The sequence below is a fragment of the Thamnophis sirtalis genome, unplaced genomic scaffold (genome assembly GCF_051295495.1).
Source record: "Thamnophis sirtalis isolate CommonGarterSnake01/CBP01778 unplaced genomic scaffold, rThaSir2_p1.2 scaffold_3, whole genome shotgun sequence".
Classification (NCBI taxonomy): Eukaryota; Metazoa; Chordata; class Lepidosauria; order Squamata; family Natricidae; genus Thamnophis; species Thamnophis sirtalis.
Window position 1 is genome coordinate 8,529,257 of NW_028261383.1, and position 22,294 is coordinate 8,551,550.

The 22,294-nt window shown below is 40.7% G+C and overlaps 3 protein-coding genes across 3 annotated transcripts in view; 1 reads left to right on the plus strand and 2 right to left on the minus strand.

Moving 5' to 3' along the window:
* LOC148047099 (vomeronasal type-2 receptor 26-like) overlaps positions 1-15,673 on the plus strand; it is a 132,943-nt gene extending 117,270 nt beyond the window's left edge. Inside the window, exon 10 of the mRNA XM_087707746.1 lies at positions 15,435-15,673. Within this exon, the coding sequence (XP_087563872.1) occupies positions 15,435-15,673 (239 nt within the window). The remainder of the gene's footprint in view (positions 1-15,434) is intronic.
* A 2,610-nt stretch (positions 15,674-18,283) lies between these two features.
* Positions 18,284-19,168, minus strand: LOC148047100 (vomeronasal type-2 receptor 26-like). Its single transcript, XM_087707747.1, has one exon. The coding sequence runs from the start codon at positions 19,106-19,108 to the stop codon at positions 18,284-18,286; it is 825 nt and encodes a 274-aa protein (XP_087563873.1). The 5' UTR covers positions 19,109-19,168.
* Positions 19,169-20,932: 1,764 nt separating this feature from the next.
* The window catches only part of LOC148047101 (vomeronasal type-2 receptor 26-like), a 4,077-nt gene continuing 2,715 nt past the window's right edge, over positions 20,933-22,294 (minus strand). Inside the window, exons 3-4 of the mRNA XM_087707748.1 lie at positions 22,207-22,294; positions 20,933-21,193 (exon numbers count right to left, since the gene is read on the minus strand). The exon at positions 22,207-22,294 is cut by the window's right edge and continues 716 nt beyond it. Of these exons, the coding sequence (XP_087563874.1) occupies positions 20,933-21,193; positions 22,207-22,294 (349 nt within the window). The remainder of the gene's footprint in view (positions 21,194-22,206) is intronic.

Below are 22,294 nucleotides of genomic sequence, written 5' to 3' on the forward strand. Positions count from 1 at the left end.
AGGAAAACTTGTATGTTTTACAGGTGGTACCTCCCCCCAACGAGAATAGCAACAATGTTCAGGAACAAGTAAGAAAAGTGTTGGAAATGTCATCAGTCACCGGACTTATATTACCATATGTGGTGGGCTTGCATAGAAGCTAAAAGATACTGGACTAAAATCCACACATGGTTGGAGAAAATGACACAAAAACACATAGACCTTAAACCAGAGATTTTTTTATTGTGAATTATACGAGAAACATATAATACAGATTTGAAATATCTGATTGTAACAGCAGCTAGAATTGTATTTGCAAAAAATTGGAAAAATAAGAAAATACCCACGCAGGAGAAAGTTATTCAAAAAATAATGGAATGTGCTGAAATGAGTAAATTGACATTTGAAATTAGAGAACAAGAAGATGTACAATTTTATAAGGTATGAGACTTGTTTTATCAGTGGCTATATAAAAAAACATGTAAATGAAAAATGTTGGAGAAGTTCTTCATACTGTAAGAATAAATAGAATAAGATAGGTGACATTATAAAGTCATATTATTATTAAATGGACTAACAATGATGTAATGGAATATTGGTATATATTGTATTCAAAATGAAGGAATAACAATTATACTTGAACATATAATGAACAATGATAAAAATGTACCTATGTATACTTAATGGACAATTTGTGATCTTATATACAACTGAAAGTAGTAATGTACAAATATAAAATGTAGGAGAATCCTTCCATATTGTGAAAACAATATAATGAGATAGATGATTCTATAAAGATATATTATTATTAAATAAACAAATAAAGATGCAATAGAATATTGGTATATATGTTAACTTAATTTCTAGAATAGTTGTTTAAAATGAAGTAATATCAATTATAACTGAACAATATGATGTATAATGATAATAAAGTGCCTATGTATGCTTGATGGATAATCTGTGACCTTATACTGTATACAATTGAAAGTGGTGATGCACAAATGCTTGTAACCTAACGACATGCTATAGGTAATTGATGAGGGTTTTATGTTTCAAGTATTGTTTGTCTGTCTGTTTTAAAAATAAAAAAAACTTTTTTTAAAAAAAAATGAAGTCTCCTGACCCTGACATGCATATGATCTCTCTCTCTCCGTCTCTCTCTCTCTCTCTCTCTTTCTCTCTCTCTCTCTCTCTCTCTCTCTCTCTCTCTCTCACACACACACACACACACACACACACACACACACACACACACCAGATATCAGAATGCTAACCTCCAGCCCTTTCCCTTTGATTGGATATGGCAAAGACAGTTGGCTTCTAGGCAGCTTCTGGAGAAGACGGGCTCTACTTACAGCTCCCTAGTTAATGCTGGATAGAGAAGCCTCAGGGATGCCCTCCTGCCATTTTCATCCATATATTATTTTCCCATTCTCATGGCACTGAAAGCTTCCCTTTTGGGGACCAGAGAACCATGTGGATAAGAGACAAAGCTGGTCTCGGGCTGTTTCCTTCTTTCTTTCCTAGATCAAGTCTTCATAGAGAGTGTTGAACCTTACAGATACTTTTCCCAGTGGACTGATTCCTTTTGGGACATGTCCAGCAAGGGTGTTGGGAGAGTGATGACTCAACTGAGGTCATTGAATTCTGAGGTGCCCCAAGGACTTATGATGACATCTAACCCCAGCAGATAAACTAAAAAAGGTCATATAGAGTGCTGTAACTCGGGGTCATCTGACTGTCCTTGGAAACCCATGTAGCTGAGGACAACATAAAACATTGGGTCAGAGCCTTCATTGCACTGAAGGAGGATCTCTCCAGCTCTATTTCCATCCCTTACTTTAGAGAACAACTGATAGAGAGAAAGAAGGCATGTTCACAAAGAATTAGATTTCCATATTTATCCCACCTAAGGCAAAAGACTCCTTCTGCCTCTCTTTGGGGAATCTTGTCTCCTTCCTTTAGCTGTCTTTTCTTAATACAATTACCTTATTCCTTATCCTGTCATTCCTAGGCTGCATATCAATTTTAATTAATTCATTTTACTGTTTGATGACTATGTTGGATTTTAATTACATTAGTCCTACACACCTCACATGTTTTATTTCTTTTGGTTTTAAATAACCTTAATTCTCAAACAGATGCAAAGAAAGAATACAAGTCCAATAATAACTGCAATGAAAAATAAATGTTATGAGTTAATCAGTGGATCAAAAATTAATCAGTCGAATATCTTGCCTCCAGAAGTTGTGAATGCCCCAACACTGGAAGTCTTTAAGAAGCTGTTGGATAGCCATTTATCTGAAATGGTATAGGGTGTCCTGCATAGGCAGGGGGTTGGACTAGAAGACCTCCAAGGTCCCTTCCAACTCTGCTATTTTATTATTGTATTGTATTGAGTCTAAGAAACACTTTTATTATCAGTTCACTACTTTTATCATTAGATGTTCCTTTGTGTTTAGATCTGATCTCAGGAGGATAATGTAGCACTTGGGGAAGAAGATGCAGTCCAGAAGCCCAGCACTGGAGGCCAAGATGGAGAAGACCTGCACGGCCACCATGAACTTTCCTTTAGTGCTCTGGTAGGTGGGCAGAAAGGAGACCCAGACACTGCAGAAGACCAGCATGCTGAAGGTGATCAGCTTGGCTTCATTGAAGGCCCCAGGCAGGTTCCTGGCCAGGAAAGCCACCATAAAGCAAATGGCAGCAAGGAAACTCATGTAGCCAAGCACAACATAAAACATGATGACCGAACCTTCATTGCATTGAAGGATGATCTGCCCAGGCTAGGAGTGCAGGTCAGTGTCAGGGAATGGGGGAGAAACTCCCAACCACATGACACAGATGAACAGTTGGACAGCAGAACCAAAAAGAATGATGGAGTTGGGCAAGCTCTTCCCTAACCATCTTTTCACCCTATTTCCTGGTTTTGTGGCCAAGAATGCCAGTATCACTGTGATTGTTTTGGCCAATACAGAAGACACAGCTACTGAGAAGACAATGCTGAACATGGTTTGTCGGAGAAGGCAGGTGGCTTTGCTTGGTTGGCCAACAAATAGAAAAGAAGACAGGAAGCAAAACAGTAGGGAGACCAGGAGGATGTAGGAAAGGTCCCGGTTATTTGCTTTGACAATAGGAGTCTCTATGTATTTAAGGAATATGATTAAAATGAACCCTGTGGTTAAGAACAAGATGAGAGCAAAGGAGACCAGGACGATGCCCAGATGTTCTACAGGATGGTTATAACTTTGGGGATACATTGGATTCGTTTCTCATTTCTATATTTATCATCTGGACATTTGCTGCATTTTTTGACATCTGAGGAAAATAAATACCAATATTTCTTTAATATTATGTCCATTTGCTTTTCATGGAATACCTTCTTTGGAGGACAACTGATGCTGAGAAAAGGGAAAGCCCCAGTAAATAATACATATTTCATAAAACTATGAAAACAATTTGTGGAAGATCAGCATTTGGACTTGATCCAAGCATCCATCTTTACTTTCTGTGCAGAAATAAACTTAGGAACTCCAGTTCCCTCTCAGTGATATTTTTGCCTCAAATTATCCTGGTCAAACAATTCCAGGTGTGGGCTGGACCCACAAACTAATTCCAAGGTGAGATTAGCTGCAACCCTTGAGGCTTTCGTTCAAAAGACTTGGGAATCTCATAGTAACAGGATCCTATGTGCTAGTTTTATCATACGTAACATTTGCAAGTCTTCTTTTTTTTGCAAAGTTTTTTTTAATTTTCATTGTGTAGTCTAATGAGTGGACATCTAAATTTGATAAATAACAAATAAATATTTTTATTTAAACAAAGTTATTAATTCCTGAAATAATTTAAGAAGATAAATTAAGTCCTTTATCTGTCTCTGCCAGGCATTTAATTTCTAATAGTGAGAAGGAGAAGAAGCATATTTCCATTCTAGATTTGATAACAATTTTAAAGAGTGAACGAGCTCCACAGCAGTATCCATGGATATTGTGTAGATTGGTTTTTTTAATTAATTCTCTTTTTTCCCTCCTTCATGTTAGATCTGATTCCTAATTCCACACTGATTCAACAGTGTGTGTAAAACTTTTTTTCCCTTTCAGAAACACAATTTTATTCCTATTTTTTTCATGTTGTAATTGTAATTTATTTAACCACTGAGAAAATTGGAAAGAGTTGAAGAAGTGGGGAGGCCCAACAACAATCCTACCAAGGACTCCATGGTTGGTGGATATGCTGAACCTGGGACTGTATAATTGGCCTACAAATAATATTTGAATTTTACCTCTTAAATTATAACATGGAAAATTAGAGCACTGGAGAGGAAAGAGGCAGATTTTATTTCACATTATAGTAAATTTAGTTTAACTTCCTAGTCCTATGGTCTCAATGGATTTTATGCTGAGTTCCCTGTTTGAATTTCTCTTGTTACTTGAACCAATCCTCTCTCCATCTATGGCTCTTCCATGTCCAGCTTATGTGGATCTATCTTTTTTTTTAAAAAAAAAAAAAACAAACCAATGTCTGATTAGTTGGTTGATTATTGTACCAATTGGCCTGTAGGGTTTGTTTGGGTGAGCAGGAACCATTGACCTGAAACCATTCTTCAAGGTTCAATGAATTCAGATGTTCCTAACAAAGGTAATATTTGAAGGAGACTTCCAAAGTAACAAGTAGAGGAGAGATTTACTCTGGAAGAAGCAACCTTGTTCAATCTACCATGTCTTTCTAGCTCTTCTTACCTCACTCTTCAAGATCTTGTTCTTATTCCTCCCATTATGGAACAAATTGTTGAGAACAAAGAACCCCATTAAAAGCATATTGATTGAAATGCTCTGATTCTATCCAGTGTCATTTCTTCTGGTGTCACCCACCTTCCTGAATGGAGATGGACCCCTCTGGACAAGGAACACAGTCGTAGCAGCAAACTGGCTCTCCTTCCCGAGCCCGTTTCACAAATCCAGGTTGACAATTTTCCCCACATTTGGACTGAGGCAAAGACTAAGAAGAAAAACAAGGAATGCCAAAAAAAATGGGTTAGGATGCATCATCCATGGAAAATTGTAGTCAACCTGAATATTAGACAAGGAGTTTCTGAGCTTCACAATGGAAAGCATGAAATCTTTAACAAGTTTCAAACAGTTCAAGGAAATACAACTACTCACAGATTCTCCATATAGTTCCTCCCTTCTGTTTCTAGCAATATATTATAAAAATGACTTTTTTATTTAATAAAGTCTGGAGTGATGGCATTAGTTGTACATTACAACCACTGGCTTCCACATCATGACTGTATTAACTTGCATTCCTTTATTCTTCATATAGCCACGATTTTAAAGTATGATGGTCTATTGGTATTCAGTGTTAGTATAAAACTAATCCTATTTTTTTTTTAATTTTAATTCCAGTGCAGTTTTTAAAATAGATTAAAATTATGATGAAGGAAAAAAAAACCTCTGAGCAGTATATTCTGGAAAGGTTTCTTCTAAATTAAATTAAATATTTCAAAGCTATCCTCCTTTGAAAGTAATCCAAAACAATCTCCCAGTTAAGAGATAAAGGGAAAATTCCTTAAAGATTAGGGCTATCTACCTTAAATCTTGTTCTTTTTTATTTGTATATTAATCTGTTCAATGTATTTGACTGCTACATTGGCGAATAGTTTCCAGATGGAGGTGAGATGGTGAGAACATGTCCCTCAAACAGTCAGGCACCTTTTGTTGCAGCAAATACAACATGATTATGAGCCAAGTATAGAAAAGGGATATTTTTAAGGCCCAGCAAGCAATCCAGAACTAGGTTCTTTCTGTTTTCAAATGAAGTGCCCTCTTACAATTCAAAGGGAAAATTTAAATAGCATTTTCTTTCAAACTGTATCTCTTCAAGTATCAGAAAGGGCTTTTCTTTGATATAAGAATCACATATGAGTGTTTTGGTTTTCTGAGTCAGGTTTGATCTCACTTTGAATCCGTGATTATGATTATGAATTCAGTGCCTTGGACCTCCTCCTTAGGAGCAGAAGGCCTATTGCACTATCCCAGTGGAGTGAAAGTGAGCCATGGATAACTCTGGCCAGTATGCTTGAAAAACTCACAGACTACGTAGAATTCCTTTCAGGAGATGCTATCTCCAACCAAGACAAGCTGAATTCTGATGCCAGACCTTATTTCTTACTGGGACCAAAAGATTCCTATCCACTCTTGATTCATTTTCATTGAATTCAGTCCAAAACTGAACTTGGGCACTAGTCAACAGAATTGCCTTCTTCTTTGCTACAGTACTTATAGGTAAGAAACAAGAAAACAAATCTAAAGAACTACAATCCAAAGCACTTGAGGGACTCTGTCACCAGTTTTATGGAGATACTAGATTATTGAGGGGACATGATCTGGGCCCAAGATCTGTGTCTTAAAGTAGTCCCCCAGCATCCCATGTTGGACATGGCTGAATCAGAATAAAACAGGGCTCCATTTTACAGGATCTGAAGAATACCTTTGGGAATAGTACTGAAGCCTCCCTAGGTATCTAAGGAAAGTGTATGCCTTCTACTCTCCCCATTCCATGCTCAGGGAAGGTCATCCACCTTGGTGACTAGGCTTGGTCAATTTGATATTGGTGCTAAGGCTTTGGAAATAGAGAAAGTTCAGCAATATTTTCCCCACCTTGTTGAGCAACTTTAGCTGTGAAAGAGAATCTTGGTTGATAATAAATTTATGCCGTTCAAAACTCCCCAGTTGTTTTTGAATGGGATCCTTATTGAGGAAAACCAACCAGCTTATAATGTTCAGGTCTGCTGCTACATCTCCATTTTGATCTAAGTACATTTTTGTTTGAGAAAGATTGTAAAACTCATTCTTCTCTAGAAAGGGATGGAACTAGAATGGAAACATCCATGAGTTTTAACAGCAGAAATCTTTATTTCTTATCCCAAATAATCATTTCACATTTGAATCTTTTTTCTACAGGTTTCTAACTTGCAAACATCTTAGTTTAGATGACATCTATTACTACTATCTTTAAAAGGGTAAAACAAAGGTTCAGCAAAATTTGTAATCATATATTAACAAACTATATATTGACCAATTAAATCATCGATTAAATTTGTCAATTATAGGGAACATTTTAAAGCAGGTAAAAGATAAATTGGAAAAAGACAACAAAAACCTAATTAAAGGATTATTCACTCATTCAAAATACCAGGATAATTACCAGAAAGAATGGATTTGCCAAGAAGATAGTTGCCAGAGCAATTTTCTCCCAAGGAGAGCAGATGGGAAACAAAAGAGGATGAACTAATCCTACTTTATGGTAAGGCTACATTAACAGAATCTCCCAATTCTGCAAATACAAATCTCTTTGCAGCCTGAAAAGTTAGGTAGGATCCTTTCTCAGTTTCTTTCTCTGCTCCCTTATCTGATCATTCCATAGGAAGCATCTTTGCCTGATCAGCCAAGCTCATTCCCACATGTCATTACACTTCCTTAATAGATTGTGGGAATGCTAGTAACATAACTTGATTTGAGCAAAGTATTAAACATTTTTGGAACTGATGATTAGGAACCCAGTTAAAATAGAGAAGTATGGTATGATAATTTAACAGATTAACCCCTTACCTGCCATGGCTGCAACCTTGCTGCCACGAAGATCTCTTTGTCTTCCTTCCTTTCCCTCCTGCATCTGGAGGAATATTCATCATTCAAGGCATGGACCAGAGTTTTAATGACACTGTGAAGAAAGAGTTGATTTGAGATCTGTATCCCATTTCTTTTGTCTTGGGCCTCCAGTGGTGCTTTCTCAGTGCATCTTCTCTGGCCTTTGAGAGAAAAAACGTTATTTGAAAAAGAACAGTGAAAAGACTGATCTATCCATTGGTGTTTCACAAAGAGATCGGGTTCAAAGGAATCACTTTTTGGACATTTTTCCTCCTGAAAATTAAAGTTCCAAATACTATGGACATGTTTGTAAAGTCTGCCAAGTCTAACCACTGACAATATCACCAAGGTTGTGGTGATCCAGACATTTCCTTCAATGGGTCCTGGCAAACCTTCAAGTGCTGAATGGAAAAGAAAAAATCTCTCCAAAAGGGAAGTATATTCCACGAGATGAACAAAGACATTGACCTGCCTCCACTTAGAGATGGCATCCCTGAGGGGTCCTGAATGTCCAGTTGTTAATAACAGTTGTGATACAACAACACAAATTCCATTCTTGACAAGCTTAGGAGTAAAAGTTCTAATAAAATTCTCTCCCTTCCCTGTGTCTAAAACAAGAAGCCCAATCAGGGTCTATCTGAAATGGAGAAGCAGTTGGATGATTGCTGGATCCCTTCTTTGGGGAGCATCCGGTGGAAAAAAGGGAATTGCCTTTTATCACTCAGAGCCTCTGAAACAATTCCATAAGTCATCTGAAAAAGTAATTAACTCAATGTTATAATTGAGGTTCTATCATCCAAAATATTAGCTTTTAATAAATCAATTAGGTTCTTCTGAACATATTAGAATAGTTTATTGTTATTACATATGCCATCTCGAGATAAAAGACATAAAATGCAAAACATTAACATGGCTGAATGTAATCATTGAATTAAAAATATATTAAGTAAAACCAAATAAGAATATGCAAATCATATTTCTGCATCACCCCTACAATGTGTTCCAATCAAACCCAAATTTGCAGGTTTGAACTGAATTTTCTTTTTCACATTTTTTAAAAAAATTCCAACCATATGGGAAATATGCTGTCTTAACATATGAATCTCAATAGGTCATTGCCATAATGTTTGTTCCTAAACACTGAGCACTCTCTTTTTCTTAAACAATTGACTTTGAAATAATAGATTTAATATGTTATCTATGTTCATTATTAGATTTAATCTTCCGTATTTAACTGTTGTGTCAAACTGCTCAAATCTCACTTGAGTAAATAACACCCCAAAATGCCTATTCATTTTTGTGTTCAAATAATTGGCAATTTGGAAGATATGTTTGTAGTGGCTCATCCATTTCTGTTTGTTTTTTTTTAACAGATTTTTATTGTTTTTTTCCCCTCCATAACATCTTACAATTATCAACTTTGTTATATCATCATACCAGTACATATCAATCTTATATCGCTTCTAAATTTACATAGATTCATCTACAGTTCTATATATTTCTCTATTGTTTCTCGGTTCATCCATTTCAGTGTGCCAAACTTATTGAGGATGGTTGTATCTTTCTCTGTTTTGATATCCCAGGTTCTTTGTGAAGCAATCTTTTCAGCTTGTTTTCCAGTTGTACAAGAGACAGGGAGAACACCATTTCTTATGTACTTTATTACTTGTACAATCTAAGAGCTCTTTAATTGAAATTTTGCTTGTTGTTACAGACACAATGTTTGGAGCCCATCAGTTTTGATAGCTTTAAGTTTACACCATGAATTATATGTCCTGATTATAGACAAGAACAAATTGTATAAATCCTGATTCAGTCCTGGAGGCAGATGCCGAAGTCCTTTTATCCACCATCAAGATACTTCTCAGGTGCTGTCATTTTATTTGTTATAGTAGTGACATCTGATAATGTCAGCTCCATGTTAGAGTGTGTTGGGTGGAGGGTAACCTTAGCTTCTAGAATTTAGTAATTAGGATTAAGGAAGCTGGAGAGCTAAGGTTTTTCTGTTGGCTCACCATGGAATAGTGGTTTAAGGCTATCATGTCATTTTCTAAAAAAAAATTAAAAAAAATACCAACCCAGGAATTGAAACTGATTTACCAGTAATAAAAATCACAAAATCATTATAAAAGTAGTAACCAAATCTTCTAAACAGCCTACACAAACTAGTTTGCAAGTAGGGCAATACTGTCATATTATTAGTATATAATCAGGTTTTACAATTGGTATTTAACATTTTAACTATCTGTTCTCAAGGATTCTTCATTAGTCCTCATGTTGTTACTGTTCAGAACAAAAAACCAGGGCTTAATTATGCTCTTTTCTCTTACCCCTTGATAAATATCCATCCTACTTGTCATGTCCCTGCTAAGCCCAAAACTCATCCTTAAACAAGCACTTGTGGAGAAGGTTTTGATCAGGTGCAAAATTTGGGTTTCACTTTAAGGGCAGTTTCCTCCATAATATTTCAATGTACATGTTGGATACAGCACTGAGATCCATAAGGACAGCAACCTGTTGCTTCTCCTGACTGATAGGTTGACTGACTGACATATATACGTACCTACATTCATATGAATTTGAAGGTTCAAGAAAAAACAATTATCAATAATAGTGTCACTCTTCCTAAAGCCTTTTTTTATTTCTTCAAGGAAACACTTTGACATGTTGGCTAAAATGATTGTCATTGTTTAAAAAAGTGGGCAATTAATGCTAGTGGTCACTATGATTAGATAGGACATATGCTGTAGGTTTTGTCAACAGTAAAATAATTCATTGACTCTTTTGACAAATGTGGGATTTGTTCACCATATAAGTATTATTGTTTTGGATAAGTTTATGTATAAAATATTAGCTTCCGGTCACTGCTGCACTTTCCCATTGTACAGAAGACCCTTTCACTGGACACAGAGGAATTCCTCACCTTCACAACTGTGCTTCAGAAGCCATCAAAGCAATAGATACCAAAGGATATGGCTGCTTTGATCCTAGTCCCTTCCCCACTGTGTATCTCAATCCCCAACCATGACACCTACAATGGCAGCTCTTGATTTCCATAGAGAAGATATGGTTGGATCTATTGCTCACTGACTACCATCCCATTCATACTACCAGATAGAGAAACACACATAGAAACCTGTGAGACTTTGTAAGTGCCAACTAATGTTGACAACTGGATGGAGAAGTCTTGGTGAGCTGCATCAAGAACAGTCAAAATATTGTCCTTCCTTCCACAGTTGTAATTGGGAACATTGGCTTCTCCAACAGAGAGAATGTCCATCAGTGCATCTGAAGTGCCAATTGTGTCCAAATGGTTGTCATGGATGTTGTAGCCAAGTGTGAGATTTTGAAGGAGCTGGGGATTCTTGTTGATAATTTGAATGGCAAAAATGAAGTGTAGGAGTCTACTCATATCAGCAATTTTCCTAGTGCAAGAAAACTGTGCAAGTTATCATTATTACCATTAATAAAAACAATTTTAAACATTTATTTCTGTTTTTCTATGCTATCCCATTCAGTCTTATTACACTTCATTCAAAGCTAGATATAAAGGACAGTCATCCATTAATATTTAATTTTAACGAATGTTTGAAATATGGAATGGAGATAGTTTTCCACTAGGGTAAGAATCACAAATATGGCATTATTTGTGGTGGTACTAATTTTCATCAGAATCATCATACAATGAACAGGATTTTACATAATTGAACAAAAAAGGCCGTTTTAAAAACAAGTCATCCTCTAGACTCCAATACCAAAGAGCAGTTATAAAAATACAGAACTGAGCTGGGCAGGAGGATCTACAACAATTACTACTTGAAATAAAAGTCAGTATTCAAGTCATTAATTCAGGATGGGATGAGGAGAGAAAAATAATTTGGACTTTTTTCAGTTTGACTTTCTGTCATATCTTTGGATTTGAGTCTTATAGTGTAAGACAAAAGAGAGAAGCCATGGAAATCAAAATGATTCAAGAAATTGGACAGAACCTGCACTATAGAGCAAGTTAAATAAGAAGGAAAGAAAAAGAGTGTTAGAACTGCAAATGGAGGAAATGAAACTCCATCACACAGAATGACTTACCAGTTAGTCTGATTATGAGGAGCCATGTTGAAAGCAAATGTCCTACTGACTATTTTTGATGCAGAGGTGATTACACTAATGAGATGGTCTCCTGGCTTGTAAAAGCTGACTTGTCTCTTTCCATTGTGATGCTCCAAACTTCGCAGGCACCTCATTCTATGACTCCCAGCGACCGGCTGTGCAATCAGCAGCTTCAGAAGTAGGAGATACATAAACCATAGGGCTAAATCAACCCTCTTTCTGTTTGGAAACATAAAGAATGGAGAGAACTAGAAGGGGGGAAAGGGCACTTTCACAAGAAGGAAGCCTCAGTGGCTTTCCTGTTTGAGACAGAGAGAAACTGAGTTATTCCTGGAAAGGAGAGAAATGTATGTTCAAGAGAATATTCCCTGCCTGTTCCAAACCTTGTGCCACATGGAAGGGTTTTATCCATTTCAGATGCAAGATCCTTTGCATATTCCTCCACTCTGATGTTTACATCGAGGGCAGTCACTGGAGGAGTAGCAGAAGAGTTCTCAAAGAAACATGATGGAGATAATTACAATGAGAAGCAGAGATCCTGATGTTCTTTTGGGCATCTGTGTACACAGGTGTTGCTGGAACAAAGGGAAAACCACAGGCACACCACTGGGGGCCCCTCTTCTGCAGTGGTTGTGGTCCTTCTTGTCAGGACATGTCCCAGAAGTGATGCTGGAGGAAGATCATTCAACATCAAGGAAACTGATGTTTGGTATCAGGTTGGCATAACTTTAGCATGGTCTCCTATCTCCAGATACTCTGGGGAAGGTCACCCAGGGCTATTGGGTTTGGTGCAACATTAGGTTCTTGACACTTAGACACCAGTTCTACCTGTCTTCTATGCTCAAGCAATCAATCAATCAGTACCTTTAAACCTCATGTCTATCTAATATTAAGAGTAGAGCATTGTGGGATCTTGTTTTCTATTCAATCTTCATGTATTACTACAGGCACATTTTAAAATCAGATCCAACTTAGAGTTTATTTATTTAAATAAATAAATAAACAAACAAAAATAAACAAACAAACTCTAAATTGAATCTGATTTTAAAATTATTTGTGCCTGTAATGAAATTTGATTTCCCTCTTTTCTAGAAATAACAATTTTTCCATAGAATAGAGTAAAGTAGATTAGATTAGAATAGAATAGAATAGAATAGAATAGAATAGAATAGAATAGAATAGAATTCTTTATTGGCCAAGTGTGATTGGGCACACAAGGAATTTGTCTTTGGTGCATAATCTCTCAGGGTACATAAAAAAACAAGATACATTCATCAAGAATTGTAAGGTGCAGCACTTAATGAGAGTCATAGGGTACAAATATGAGGAAACAATCAATATCGATAGAAATCGTAAGATTACAAGCAACAAAGTTACAGTCCTGACTCTGTAACTTTAGTCCAGACTAAAAACTGACTATGAAATAGGAAAGTGACAAGAGTATGGACTATATTATGACAGTTTATTAACTATATTCTTGAGTAAATAGGGAGAAAGTTACAGAGTAGACATACATTTAACTTGTTTTTACTTTGTACTCTGTCTCGGTGTTGTCTTTCCATATTCATTGAAAACATAGAGATCTTCATATTTTAGTGTTTCTTAATTTATTGAATAAACAAATGAGCATTCAGATCTGCAGCCAATATGGTTGCAGTGCCCACAGTGTGGTGGATGGTGTGACCTGATTTCTTGCCATGCCTACCTAGAAACCTTTTTTGGGGACCTGGTGGTGCCCCTTCATTTTCAGTGGGTGTGTTTTGTGAGGGGGGCACTTTGATGTTCCCTTCTCTGAGGCTTTGTATAGCCCCTCCCCCCCAGACCTCCAAGTGCTTTGAAGGTGCAGTTGGAAGTCACTGTGTTTCTGGTTTATCTGGGTAGGTTGTTGAGGGATTGTGTTTCTTATCTGGAAGGAGGCACATTGAGATGTTCACCTTGGCCCTAAAGGGGGAACTAGTAGTTTATTGAGGCCCTGGGTGGTTGGACAGGGCCACTCCTGCAAGGATCCCCATGGGGCAGCCAGTGCCTCTTCCTCCTTCTTTGGAAAATGGGACACCCCAAAGCATGGTGTCTTTCTGCCCTTGCAAGGCAGGTGAGGAGAGCTGTCCTGGTGCCCTGGGAAAAGTGAGGGAGAAATGGGGCAGGGAACCCCCAGATCAGCTCTTTTGCCAGAATCCATCCCAAAATCCAGCAGTGAGGGTGATTCACCTGGACTTTCAAGGTCATGTGAAGCTCACCCAAGTGCTGCTCCTGCCCAGAAGAGAAGGGCAAGGCAGGGCCAGAGTTTCCTGCATGCCTCTTCAGAGGTTAACTGGCTTTCAATGCCTATCGGAGGATAAGGTTTGGATTTGGTTAGCATCAGTCAAGCCTGGTATTTGTGGAACCTCCTCAGTCCCCCTTTGCAAGGCCCCATGGAGGAGCCCATGCAAGGGCATCATTTGAAGGGCTTACTGGATGGTTGACAGTTCTGGGTGCCCAGTAGAATGAAGCCAAGTGAGCCGAAACTCTGTTAACCATAATGTAAGTGTGTATTCTCCTTAACCTGGATTAGAAAGGAATCTTCTTTCCTTGGCTGCACAGACTCATAACCTGACTTAATCAGCCATATTCACCGCTTTAGTGTTGATGGCATCCAGGTTTCTCCAAGCATTTCTGTAGTAGTTTTCACAAACTGGGTGTGCATCTCAGCTTGGCCCTGACCACAGGGAGCTCTGAAGATTTTCTGGTGGTGCAAAGGAATTGAGCTTTAGAGGGAACCAGTTTAAAATCTGATTTTTTCTTCCTTCCATCCATCCATCCCCAAAGAAGCCTCTATGGTCTTCGTGTCCACATTCCAAATAGCATCCAAAATTAAATCAGAGTCCAAGGCAAAGTATTGCTCAAAGTTCCATTTTATTTTAAAAAAGCCATGTTGGCACATCTGGGAGAAACCCGAATCTGAAGCTTCTGTATTTTCCCCACCCAGGTTAAAGTTCATGATCTTGCCCCCACACCCACAAGTCCATCACATGGTCCAATCTTCCACTGCCATGCTGGCAGTCCCACCCATCCATCCAGCTTTGGAGGACGCCGTGGCCTACCTGCAGAGGGGGTTTGGTCTCCTCGCGACTGCCATTCTGGCTTGGTGACCACGACCATCGCGGGCATGCTGTTGGCTTGTTAGACCATGATTGGCTGATGCAACTGGGAGAATGCTGTGGCTGGGTTCTTTGGAGGACACCGCCCCCCCCGTTTGCTTGGGGAGCTTTGCCCTCGCTATGACTGCTATGACTGTCGCCCTGACTATCTTAATCACTGCTATGCTTATGTTGGCTGCTGCTGGCTTGCTGTCCTATTGGCTCGCTGAAGCCACCCTGAAAACGCCCCGGCTTAGCCGTGTGGTCTGTTTTGTCAGTGTGGACCGGGTGAAGAGGTGGCTAGCCTGGATGGGTGGGCTAGGGCCTAGGGTGATCGAGCGGCTAGTTTGTAGCCGCCATTATGGCCCTCCTGAACCTTCCCCACATCCAGTGCCTTTCAATCTACAACAGCCGTCTTTCCATCTTATTGGGTGTGCAAGGCCCCCGCGGTTTGCCCTCCTTTGTGGCTGGGGGGTGGCTTCTCTGTTTACCATTCTTATCATCTACCCTAGCTGGCCCCTCCAATTACGTTTCATCTTTATGGACTTAGCCCGCTGGACTTTTAGTTCTGCATCTCTCTCCCCAGACTGCGTCTATTACCGTGGCTATCATTGTCCACTATTACCTCAGAAACTTTACCCTAGCCATTTCGACTATTATTCCTCCTATACTAGACCTTTAGAGAAAGAGGCCATTTTAGATCCTTCATATCATGCCGGCCTTGACCGGTTTATTGTGCTGTTGCTCTATGGATTTTATGTCTCTATGTACGGATTTGTTCGCTTAATTTATCACCTTTTATACCTGCGCAATTTTTCTTTGTAAGTAGTGTGGATGTGTATGATTGTAAGCGAATGATCCCACTTTTAACTTTTTAACTTGTGTAATTCCCTTTTATATTATATTGTTGTATTTTAAAATTTTTGTGGGGGTGTGAGTGAGTGAGTGTTTGGGTGTGTAAGCGAGATTGGGATGGGAACCAGGTTGCCCCACACTGAGTGCTTCGCAGAAGCGTTGGGGGGATCTGGGCCTATTCCAATCTCAGGATGACTGATTCGAAGGGCCTGTCGGGAAATGTGGGGGCTATGGGGGTGGGTGGAGGGACTACGGACACGGGAGTGGGCCGGAGCATTATGGTCTTAACAGGGAGGGGCAGATATGGCGGGGACTTTAGGGCTGGCCATTACCGGGGAAGGAGGGCTCGCTACGTTACAGAGATCCCTCCTTCCAGTCCTATGAGTTCCACTCCAAGGCCAGATGGCATGAGTAATCAGGACCCTGGTCTCAGGCTGCTGTCGCTAAATGCCAGGTCTGTAGTTCACAAGGCTCCTCTCGTCCAGGACCTAATTTTAGACGAGAGGGCAGACCTGGCATGTATTACTGAAACCTGGCTGGGCCCGGAGGGAGGAGTCCCCCTCATAGAGATGTGCCCAGAGAGTTTTCAGGTGCTTCATCAGCCGCGACCTCAAGGAAGGGGTGGGGGTGTGGCTATTGTTATCCGAGAGTCTCTAGTACCTCGTAGGATCCCTGCTCCGGAGCTTGTCGGGTGTGAGTCGTTGCTGGTGAAGTTGGACCTGAAGGGTCAAGTGGGCTTGCTGTTAACGTACCTGCCTCCCAACAGCATTGCAGCAGCCCTCCCCTCACTCCTCGAGTCAGTAGCTGAGCTGGCAATTGAGTTCCCCAGGTTTATGGTTCTGGGGGATTTCAATTTGCCTTCGCTCGGTGAACACTCTGATGGAGCGCAGGAGTTCATGGCTTCCATGACAGCCATGGGCTTGACCCAAGTAATTCGGGGCCCGACTCACTCGGCGGGTCACACGCTCGACCTCGTATTCCTCTCGGAGCTGTGGAGTTGTGATCTTGGTTTGAGGGGTAGCGAGATCTTACCCCTGTCATGGTCAGACCACTACCTACTGAGGCTTGACTTTCAGAGACCAAACCTCCACTGTAGGGAGGAGGAACCGATTAGGTGGTTCTACCCCAGGCGCCTTATGGACCCTTTGGGCTTTCAGATGGAGCTTGGTGTTGTTCCTGATACCCTCGCCCGCAGTCCGGCGGAGACTCTGGTTGCTGCCTGGAATTCAGCAGCGGCAGAGGCTCTTAACTTTACGGCCGATCCAAGGCAGTGGATCCAGGAGGGCTCCTTGGTTTACTGAGAAACTCCGGGAGATGAAGCGCCAAAAGAGACGCTGAGAGCAATGATGGAGATCCAGTAAGTCTGAGTCAGACCGAGCGCTTTTAACATCCAGCATCAGAGTCTACCTTCGGGCAATCAGGATGACAAAAAGAACAAACATTGCCTCTCTGATAGCTTCCGCTGAGTCGCGCCCAGCCGCCTTGTTCAGGATAACCAGTTCCCTCCTAAACAAGAGGGATACGAGCGATCCTTTGCAAGGCAGAGCTGAGGACTACGTCCAATTTCTCGCGGATAAAGTTGCTCGGCTTCAGACGGACCTGGACTCCAATTGCGCAGAGCCAGCCGAGGCACCAGGGGAGAATCTGGATGGACATCACTGGATTGATTTTCAAGCTGTTACCCCTGAGGATATGGACAAGGCCATGGGAGCCGGAAGTGCCTCCACATGTGTGCTGGACCCGTGCCCCTCCTGGCTGGTTGCTAACAGCAGAGAGGTGACACGGGGCTGGATCCAGGTGGTTGTTACCGCCTCCCTTCGGGAGGGGTTCTTTCCCCCCGCTTTAAAGGCGGCGGCGGTGAGACCCCTTCTGAAGAAGCCATCTTTGGATCCAGCCGTTTTAAACAACTATTGTCCAGTCTACAACCTCCCCTTCGTGGGGAAGGTTGTTGAGAAAGTGGTGGCCTTTCAGCTCCGGCGGTCCTTGGAGGAAACCGATTATCTAGATCCCTTCCAGTCGGGATTTAGGCCTGGCTACAGCACGGAAACCGCTTTGGTCGCACTGACCGATGATCTCTGGAGAGCCAGGGATGGAGGTCATGCCTCCGTCCTAGTGCTCCTTGACCTCTCAGCGGCCTTCGATACCATCGACCATGGTATCCTTCTGCGATGACTGCGGGAGGTGGGGGTGGGAGGCACTGTTCTACGGTGGTTCTCCTCTTACCTCTCGGACAGGTCGCAGTCGGTGTTGGTCAGAGGGCAGAGATCGACCCCTACACCTCTGAATTATGGGGTGCCGCAGGGTTCGGTCCTGTCCCCCCTCCTGTTTAACATCTACATGAAGCCGCTGGGTGAGATCATTCGACGGCACGGGATAAAATACCATCAGTATGCAGACGATACACAGTTGTATCTGTCCGCCCCGTGCCAACTCAATATTATACCCAAAGTTCTATGGAGGCTTAGCATTACTAGATTGGGAGTTATAATCACAAGCAGTAACACTAACATGGTTGAAGGACTGGATGGAGTTTTTTAAAAAAATAAAATAATACATTTGTTACAGTCATTTTTTTCAATTTTATTTTGACATCAAATGTTCTTTGGTGTTCAGATGTGGCCTAAAAGTAATAATGTAGCATTTAGGGATGAAAATGCAGCCAAGCAATCCAGCACTGGAGGCCAAGATGGAGAAGACCTGAACAGCCACTGTGTACTTCCCCTTGGTGCTCAGGTAGGCAGGCACGAAGGACACCCAGACACTGCAGAAGACCAGCATGCTGAATGAGATTAGCTTGGCTTCGTTGAAGGCCCCAGGTAGGTTCCTGGCCAGAAAAGCCACCGTGAAGCAGACAGCAGAGAGGAAGCCCATGTACCCAAGGGCAACATAAAACATGGTGACAGAACCTTCATTGCATTGAAGGATGATCTCTCTAGGTTGGGAGTGCATGTCAGAGTCAGAGAATGGGGGGAAAGTGCCCAACCAGATGATGCAAATTACAGCTTGGAGACCAGAACAAGAAAGGACAATGGAGTTGGCCAAGCTCTTCCCCAGCCATCTCTGCACTTTATTTCCTGGTTTTGTGGCTAAGAAAGCTAACACCACTGTGATCGTTTTGGCCAAGATGGAAGAAATGGCAATGGAGAAAACAATGCTGAAGGCTGTTTGTCGGAAGAGGCAGGTCACCCTCCTTGGCCGGCCAATGAACAGGAAGGTGGTCAAGATGGAAAGCAGGAGGGAGACCAGGAGGATGTAGGAGAGGTCCCGGTTGTTGGCTTTGACAATTGGGGTTTCCATGAATTTAGTGAAGATCCCCAAGCCAAAGCCTGTGGTTAAAGAGAGAAACAAGGCAATGGAAGTCAGGATAATCCCCATATTTTCCTTATAAGAAAGATAACTTTTCATCTTGGGGATACAGTGAACTCGCTTGATGTTTGGATGTTGATCATCTGGACATTTGGTACATTTTTCTGCATCTGAAAAAGAGCAAGAGTAGCATCTCCCTTTAATATGTCCTTTAATCAAATGCATTGTTTGGTGTGAATAGATATAGAGATATGTAAAGATGAAGGCAAAATGTTTCTTCATTTCCCTTCATCTAGAAGGTCATAATATTACTTTTTTATTGTCACCATTTCCTCAATGAACTTGTTGAGAAAGAAGAAGGGAGGGAGGGGAGATTCAAAGAAAGAAGGCAGTTCCACCATTCCACCATTCCACTGCTGAACCTCTTGAAAATTGAGCCCAGCTTTTTGTCTGTGCTTTAAGGCACCAAAGACATCCTGCCTACAATGGAGTGAAGTACATGTGAAGGATTGCTTAGTGCAGCTTATGACAGCTGAAGTGGATGGACACTACTTTTGCCATGGAGAAAGAAATGTTAGGTGGCGTTCCCTTTGAAGATGAGTTAGATACAGAGTGGGGACATCTAAATGCATTCCTCTGTTTATATAACCAGAAAGAGGGCCATCTTCCCGAAAGTCAAGGAAGAAGTTTGATTCAGTCCCAACTTATGATTTCCCGCTCTCCTCTCCTCACCTCACCTCTCCTCACCTCACTTCTCCTCTCCTCTCCTCTCCCCTCCCCTCCCCTACTCTCCTCTACTCTACTCTAATGTGTGAGGACTCAGACAATGACTTTAAAGAGGAGCCTCCAGCGGAACTGGGGAATGTCAGCCTCAAGAAATACAAAGAGGAGTCACTTGAGGCTGAGCCAAAAGGCTGCTCAGGCTAACCATCTGAATAGATAGAGCAGTCAAAGGATTATTATGTAAGGATGCCCAGCCCCTTCAGCTCTCATAAAGTAGAATGAAGAGCACAGCCAAGACACCCTATGACACACTTTCAGGAAAAAAAATGTAAATCCTTTGATTAAAAGCAGGTGGTTGCAACCTGAAACTGTGGCTGCCCAAAATACCCATCAGACATGGACACCTGCCAGAATCTGATCAATCCTTCAAAAAAAAAAAATCAAATACCAGATTAATCTCAAAGATCTGTTCTTATAATTCACTATTACACAAATGTATATCTTGATCAACACTCAAAGAGGTGGGACCCATTCTGGTTAAGCCTTCCAAAATGTATGTTCATAGAAAGTCTCAGTATCCTTCCCAAAGCCTTCCTCTTTCTCCTGCTGTCACCCACCATCCGTGATGGAGATGGTTCCTTCTGCACAAGGACGACAATGGTAGCAGCAGATGGGCTTCCCTTCCTGAGCCACCTTCATGAATCCAGCAAGGCAGCTTTCCACACACCTGGAAGGAGGCAGGGGCTGGCCAGAAAGAAAGGAAAAATAACATTCACAGCATAATTTATTGTCTTTCCTAAAGAAGGTAAAAGGAAAAGTTTAGACATTTTCAGTTCAAGGTTTAGCTAAATTTGAAGATTCTAAGAATCTTTAAGCTGATCAAACTGATTTGGCTGTTTGGCTAATTATCTTCTCGTCTAATTCATCTCCCACTACAACTTTATTTTAAGTTCTCAATGTGTACCTACTGAAAAGAAAGTTGAATAGCTTTCTGCTTTGTCCCAATCAACCATTTTGTCCCATTATTTAACTGTAGCTTTCTTGCAGAAAACTGACACACTGTTAACTGGAATTGTTCAGGATATTTTTCTCCTAGACTCCTGAACAACCAACCAAAAATTAAGTTTCCCATCTAGGAGAACAGAGGTGACATTCCAGGTCTATTCCTGCCCCAACTCTGCAATCCTCTTGGTAAATGCTTTAAAAAAAACCAGAGTAAAGTCTTTTCTCCACCTTGTTTGTCATTTCCATCTCTGCAATCGCATCCTGGTTCATCATCAACTTGAAATCCAAAGATCCCACTCTTTCTAGGCTCCCAACTGTCCCTTTGCTAAGAGACTTATTGGAGAAAACCACCATGTTCACAATGTCCAGGTCTGCTACCAGCTCTCCATTCTCACCCAAATATACCCCATCGATGGAATTATTATAAAACTGAGAAGTTTGAAGGAAAGGATGAAGCTGAAATGGAAGAGAAAATGGACAATGTTACACAGGACATAAAAATGGGCATAAAGATGGAGGAGTCTTTGGTAAGACTCCTCCATCTGAGCTGGCATGAAGGATCTCTACTGAGGATAAACATCTTCGTAGAAGGACCAAGAATGGCTTGGAAAATAAGGATGGTGAAGGATGTCCTTCATCTATTCCTTTCATAATTGTTACTGTAGAGTTTTGAAAACCAAAGAGAAGTATGGCAAAGGATATCTCCAGTGCAAACTAATGAGGTCCAAAATTAAAACCCAAAAGGAAAGGGATGGTGTGCACAACCACACAGAAGGAATTCTGCCAATGAGGCCAAAATGAAATCAGGTGCCCTACACAGAAACAAGGCCATAAACAACTGGTGTACAGGTTAATGGGCACATAGGCAAAAAAAAATCTTTGCTCACTTTGAGGATGAGTAAGGAAGCCTTTGTCTGCTAATAGGCTGTGCTTATGAAACTCTGCACTGAGGTGAAGATGGGTCACATGCATGGAGAAAAGAACCCAGATCTTCACTGTGGAAGATGATCTCTGGTACCAACTCCTTTCAATTTTTTTGAACATTTGTAGAATAATTATGGAATGTTGCTGCTTCTAGAGTTTTCCGAGGCTAGCCCTTCATCTTATCACCCAAACCTAGCCTTCTTGGCTTCTTCTCCATATGCTGCTGCTGCTTGATGAGATCTTTTGTTATCTGTGATTCTACTGAAAGTTTTGAGCCAAGGAAAAAGAATCAAAGGGATTCTTAGCCAAAGAATAGATAACTTAATATACACAGCACACTTTTTAGTGTTTGACATGGTAATGGTCCTGCTTGTTTAAAAAATGAATCATAGAAGAAAGAGATGGAGGAAAATATTTTTACCAAAAAGCTTGTAAAAAGAAATTGGAAAAGAAATTAGCAATGAAGTGAGAGCAATGGAAAGTTGAAGTGTAATTTAATTTTTTTATTTAGAATGCAGAATACAGTCAGAATAGAAAATAAGTACCTGCCAAGCCTTTATCATGGGGGTTTCCAAGTTTTTACCACCATTAAATGTCCTCCTAGATCTGGATAAATAAGCTGTATTTAATGCC

What these genes read in the sequence shown, in the direction of transcription:
- LOC148047100 (XM_087707747.1), bottom strand. Translation starts at nt 19,108, where the DNA reads ATGAAAAGTTATCTTTCTTATAAGGAAAATATGGGGATTATCCTGACT.